We start from the raw sequence: 6,614 nt of genomic DNA, 5'->3' as shown, positions 1-6,614 counted from the left end.
AAAAATCCCGTTCTTGGAGCTGCAGCCGTGCCATGTGCTGCTGAGTCAATGCTCTGCTCTGCCTCAGAGGGACACACTTCACACAGTGACAGCAATGCTCTTTCAGATGAAATAAGGTTTGCAAGAGGAAATAAGTTATTTTATAATTAACTTGAGATGCCTGAACCCAAGATAAGGAACATTTTTTAACCAGTAGCCAGACGGTTTTACAGGCTCTGTTCCTTAAACCATTTATCAGCTTTTAATCTCAGAGACTGCCAGTCAAACAGTAGGCCCTGGAAATTATCCTGCCATCTCTCCAGAAAGGTATTTTTGTATAGAGGTCTTGTTGGGTTCCAAACTTTATATAAGTAGCTTCATTTACTAGAGCCAGACTTCCTTTACCAAGGGAATATAGGACAGAGACTTTTGTTTTGCATGGGAGACACCTCTCTAGGGTTGCAGATCTAAGATTTCCTTTGTTACCTAAAAGAAAATGAAAAACTAATTATTAGTTAAAAAGAAACAGAAATGAAAAACTTCTCTTTGAGCCCCCTTGTGTCTGTTACAGACACAATGCTCCAGATCTTCTTTGATCTTTGGCATGTATGCCTTTGTTATGAGCTCTCTCACAGCAGTGCAGACAGCAGTTTCCTCGACCTACTGGGGGTAGAAATGTATTCCAGAGAAACTGCTGAGGATTTCCTGTTCTGTATACAAAACTATTTTTCTTCTTCTTTTCAGACATGAAGCATTTGTAGCATCACTCAGTGTTGATTCCAGAAGGTCTAGATTTTAAGGCCCACAGCAATCTTCTCTCCTCACCTCCTTCTTGGTAGAAGCCAGAAAAATCTCCCCATGATTCCTGCATTTGAGGCCAAAGCACCTGCATTGAAGGAGTTGCCCAATTATTCTTATGGTTACTACGCCTTTATCATTATGAATCATTTAACATCAAGTTTTCATGGCATGTTAGTCTGTGTTGGTCTGCTACTCTGAAGAGTCACCAAGTTCCATGTTTACTCCAGTGAAAGAACTCACTTTGATTATCTACTACTGCAGAACTCAATTTTTCTCTATATGCTTTTTCAAACAAAATGGATACTATAATGGTTTGGTTTTGTTCTGGTTTTTATAGAAACACTTTATTGCTGCAGTCAATAACCCTGTGTATCACACACCAATAACCAATTACAGTTTAAGAAACTAAAAATAACTCTGCAAGTGGCAATACTGAGAAAACAAACATACATGAAAGGGTACAAAACTATACATTTAAGTTACTAGAAATTTACTAACTAAAAAATTCTGCAGAAGTGTGAAGTGTCTTGTATAAACTATACAACACATGCCAGTGTAAAGTTGTTCAACATTATACAATTACCTATCTACAAATGTTTTACCTAAATACAAGATCAGCTGCAATTTTAAAACAGTTATCTTCTATACAAGACAAGTGCTTTCAGTACTTCATTGGAACATACAGACACTGCAATATCTCAAAACTAAAAAATAATCACAAAATAAAAGGTCCTGCTTAGAAGTTTTCTTTGCATATCTAATATAATGCTATGGAAATCCAACCAGTAATATCCTTGCTTTTTTATTTGCCCAGTTTCACCCATATTTGAGAGAGACCCAACCCAGGGTCACCGACCTCCTTTTCATTACTGGCCACAATCTCCACAGCCGACTACACCAGAAATCTGTATCTTAACATACTTCAGCTTCAGAAGAAATCTGGACCTGGGTCCCACTTCGCAATAGATATTTACCCTGCCTCCCACAGGGCAGAAGCAACCAGCTCCTGTGCATGGCCACATCCATGGACCACTTCAGAGGTTTCTGATGAGTGGCACACCAAGCAGCCCCCTCCTTACAGCACCCCAAGTGGTACTGTTCTGATCAGTACAGGGGGTTGGCAGAGGTGGGCTTGGACAGAGAATTACTATTGTTTCTTAGGATCTCCCAGGTACAGCACAGACACTCAGTATTTCTCTAACCCCTTGCAGGCTCGTTCAACCTTCACTGAATGCCTCCTGCTGAAGCAAAGCCAATCTCAATGATATTTAACCAGAGGAAGTCATCCCCAGGTCTGGCCATCTTTTCAGAATATGGGAACATTTTAAACAACCGCTCTCTAAATACAGGTTTACAGTTGAAGAAAGTCCTGAGAATTCATAGGATTATAACATCTCATGATCTCTTAAATGGGATCAACTTTCTGCAGCACACATCTATATTTCTAACATAATGCATGTTCATAACCTGGCAGATGGATCAAATGTGACACAGTGGGAAATTTACTCGGCCCAGATGGTGCTTTTTTGGATAGGAGTTACACCAATAGAATGGGAGTCTGGTCAGATGTCTAGGGCACTGGACATATCACCAAAGGCTCTGGCAATCTAGGGAAGGGATTGTGGTAGATGGTATTAAGCCTATTTTCCCTTCTACTTAAATTCTGGGCTCAGAAAAGACCCAAGGTAACCCACATGAACTTTGGCCAAGGTGCAAGGACCAGACTTCTATTTCAGTCATTTCAAAAGCTACCAGAAGGAAGTACTGGAAAGCCTGATCTGACAGGGGTTGGTTGTTCCCCTTACTGACACCTGGGCAGGAAGGACAGCGCTCACCTGAGCTAGCATCAGTGCCTCACAGCTGGAAGCTGAAAAAAAGTCAACAGTATCTTCTTGAGGAGAAAGAAGAAAAAAGCACCATTCAGCCTTCTCAAACATTCGATGGCACCATGCAGAAGCAGAGAACTGCAGCTTCAGAAGCCCACCATTAACACCAAGCAAGAATCAGCATAAGAAATATGAACAGCATAAACGAACCCCCCTGAGAGATGGATCTCTTCTGCAGCCTTTCCTGGTATGAGCATTCCTAAGCAATATAAAGAGTTTAAATATTAGGCCTTAATTTTCACTCAGAAAAGACCTGCTGGGAGAGGGAATGTTTAGCAGCAACACTGGCTAAAACACTTTCATTCGCAAATATTTTTCCCTAGATGATCTTGCTGGAGATGATTTTTCATTCGAAGTTAAGATACTCAGGGGCACAGCAAAAATCTTCAGTACCCTGAATACACTGAACACTACCTGGCATGTTCCACATGGAGTTTCCAAAACACCAAATGAGATTTCACAACATTTCACCAAAAATCATCTATGACAGTGACAGCAACAGGACCAGCGAGTTACAGTCTGATATCAGCACTTGTCAGAACATCACTCTCACACCAGTGCCTCTCGGATGTGAGTTGGAGAACAACCAGGTTTCATACCAGAACTTGTCCATCTTCATTTCACCTACTGGTCACAGATCGGACGAGATGCGCTGAGCACTGGTTGACAGCTGATTCCGTGCATCTTGCAGCTGTAACGCGAGTGTCTCACAGACGGGTAAGCCTTGTGCACTTGGGCATTTCAGAAGAACTTGACGAAGGTGTGCAAGACCTGATATTTAACCCACCTGAGTTTATTTAGTGAATCTTTCACAGAACGAAACAGAAAACAGAACAAGACAGTGTATTATCTGGGTTCCCATAACAGAAGAGGATCACCCACAGCAGAGTTCAGGAAAGGGCCTGAGTAATTGCACTTTAAATTATGGCAGGCACAGGCAACAAACTTTACATGTCATGAAGACTGCTGCCCCGATATTACCAGGGTATGCAGGGTTTGTCTGCCTGTATCACTTAAGCACAGGACATCCTGACACCTAGTACAGTACACAGACCCACGCCAGTGCAGCTTTACTAAGATTGCCCAGAGGTCTGGATGTTTTAACACATCTCAAGAACAAGGTACTGTGTTGTTCAAGATCACAGACAGTAAGCTTCAAGCCTGAAGTGACAGAGGCACATGTGCACACACAATACTTTCCCTCTAACAGCTCTTAGAAATCAATGGTATGTGTTCTCTTACCATAGTCCCTTCTGCATTCCATTAAAATATTGATTCAGAAATGAAGTAATATTAGATTTTAAGCAAAAAAAAAAATCACTGGTATCTTAACTATTATTGTTTGAGAAGTCTTAAAATAACTACTTTTACTATGAAAAGAATGTACTCAAAGTTGCACTTGAAAAATACTAAGTGAAACTTGAACAAGCTCGGAATTTAGTTCAGTATCTCAACAAGTAAACAAAAACTTTTACCTGAGAAGTCCAGGCAACTCCTACTAAAACCAACCAGATTATTATCATTGACTTTACAGAGATTCAGATAGCGCTCAGGCCGGGAAGGTCAGCTTTCAAATGCAGAGACTCTGTGTGCTGACTTTTCGTGGGGCTTTGCTTCTGCTCCAATCACACTGAGACTTTGGTTAAATGAGGCCTTGGAGTTGAACAGTGGTGCAGTGAAGCAGACTGGACAAATGAATCAACAGCAGATACCCCAGGCTTTGGGTACCTCTGTCTAAAGCCAGGCAAACAGATTTTAAAGCTGTTCCTCTCCTTGCATGAAAGCTGACTGATTAAAAAGCCAGCCTCAAATTCAAAAGCACAGACAAAACTATTCTCTGATCACATAGTGCATCACATCAGGACTAAAACCAGGCAGGTACTTTTAAACTCATCCACTTAATATGATATTTACTTCCTAAACTTTAATCTCAGCATCTCTTCTGACAACATCACATTCTTGGGTAGTTCACACGTGACACAACACTAAAGAAGCAAAACCAGTTTCAGCTGTATTGACAAAGCTTCCTTTTTTTCCATAACAGCTCACATGTTTATCAATATAGCAACAAAGCCTTTGCTAATGGTTTGGAATGAAAGTCAACCAGGTATATATGTGCAGGTGTGTTTATGGTCTGACCTGTTGGGGGAAAAAAAAAGCAAATCCAATCCTGAAAACAGAGCACTGAAACCATTATGTATTGAAAATGAACACTGTACACATCTACTATTCCCCATACACAAGTCACAAGTGCAATATCCTTTGAAGAAAATTGCTCCTCAAAGGAAACCCAAACAGGCAATGTTTTTTAGTGTTATGTTTAGTAAGATAATGTGGGCATGTGTTGAAAATCACAGGCTGGAATTTTTTAAATTTTTTTTTATAAGGCAAGAGGTTTATGTTCCAGAAAAATAGATGGGGTAAAGAACAAAGAAATGTTTCAAAAATGACACATTCTTTCAAGTTTCATTCTCATTTGACATACATATTACAAAATAAAGATTTTTAAAAGTGCTATATGCTTTGTAAGTCTCATCACAATATGTAAAGCAAAATTTTACACCTGCTGCCTACGACAAAATGTTAGTGGCAGTGTTAGTGGTAGATTAGACTCTAGCGCTCTCATTTCCCTCAGTGTCTGGGACAACCTCCTTCATCATGCATAAAGAACAGACAAACCAACCAACCAAACCCACTCTACACATACTCCAGAATAAGTCATCTTTAAAGTAACAGACTCCATGAAGTTTATGACAGCTCACTAGCGGCTTGCTTGATACCAAACCCAAGGCTCATTCTACCCAATATCCTGTGACTCTCTGATCAGCCAGTACAAGACACAAAATGTTGAGAGGTATGCAACCAAGATGACATTGACAGATATGCCTAAGGGATTTTAAAAAATTCCAACAAAAAAAAATGTAAAAAAATTCATCCGCCAGCCCTCAGCTATTAGCTGATTTTAAAAAGGTAGAGCAGTTTGCAGTAAACAATGATATTCAAATCTTCAAGGACATACAGAAACACCCCTCCTACCCAGCAATCAGACATGAAGAATTTCTGCAGCACAGTCTTCTGGCTCTGTGTAATGTGAAGAGTTTGTGTCTGAATGGTGAACCCCAAACATTTCTTTACTTTCAAAGTTTGGCTCCATTAGTGCAGGTTTTTCAAAAATATTCTTTTTGCTAGTTTCTGGGCAGTTTTGTACATATATTACTCGGTTATAAGCTTTAAGTCTCTTCCACAGCTGTACGTACACTTTGCATTGTACATACATGAACAGAAGTCCTCCAGTGAAACCAATGGCCACAACTACCAGTTTAGTCCAAAATGGCCACTCTAGAATCCCTGGAAGAAAGAAAATAAAAACAAAGAATTAAAAACAGGACCTAGTCAATATTAGTTGGACTACACTGGATGTCTCAAAAATGTCCTGTAATGAAACTGTCAGACTTTGGGTCATACAAACTATTCTTGTGTTGCCATTTTTCTTGTTTGGGCTTTTTTTTTATTCCCCTTCAAGTCAAACACACACAGACTTCTACTTCACATATCACATTTATTCTCCCCCACCAGCGAAAAACAAAACAATTCCTTTTCTGTGTCAGCAATTGTGCAACACAATCACAGAGTCAAGGCAACCACCAGGAATACATTTAGGTCCTTTTACACCTGTTTTTAAACAAAAACTGGATCAAATTGTGAAAGGGATTCTATGGCATGGTTTCCTCTTTATAGCAGGAGACTCAACTCAGTGACCAACAAGTCTGTCCCACTCTGTGATCACATGGTATATGGAGACATAAGGGAATGATTGTAACCATATAGCTTGACATGTTTGTTATGCAGACCAGGCAATTTTATCTGCATCAGACCCAGTAACTTGTATCTGATCTACGGCATCTCTTCTGATGCAAAACTGAAAGTGTCGGAGATGCTGAAGCATTC

The 6,614-nt window shown here is 40.0% G+C and overlaps 1 protein-coding gene across 5 annotated transcripts in view; it reads right to left on the bottom strand.

Annotated features, from left to right (window-relative positions):
• Positions 1–1,097: 1,097 nt before the first annotated feature.
• The window catches only part of MARCHF8 (membrane associated ring-CH-type finger 8), a 95,503-nt gene continuing 89,986 nt past the window's right edge, over positions 1,098–6,614 (bottom strand). For all 5 annotated transcript variants that reach the window (XM_027718648.2, XM_027718610.2, XM_027718619.2 and 2 more), the window contains one exon: positions 1,098–6,014. In XM_027718648.2, coding sequence (XP_027574449.1) covers positions 5,710–6,014 — 305 coding nt within the window. In that variant the 3' untranslated portion in view covers positions 1,098–5,709. The remainder of the gene's footprint in view (positions 6,015–6,614) is intronic.

This window comes from Pipra filicauda, unplaced genomic scaffold (assembly GCF_003945595.2).
Source record: "Pipra filicauda isolate LSUMZ 115617 unplaced genomic scaffold, ASM394559v2 scaffold96_size2947999_pilon, whole genome shotgun sequence".
Taxonomy (NCBI): domain Eukaryota; kingdom Metazoa; phylum Chordata; class Aves; order Passeriformes; family Pipridae; genus Pipra; species Pipra filicauda.
Note: the sequence above shows the minus strand (reverse complement) of the source record. Positions and strands in the feature narration are given on the sequence as shown.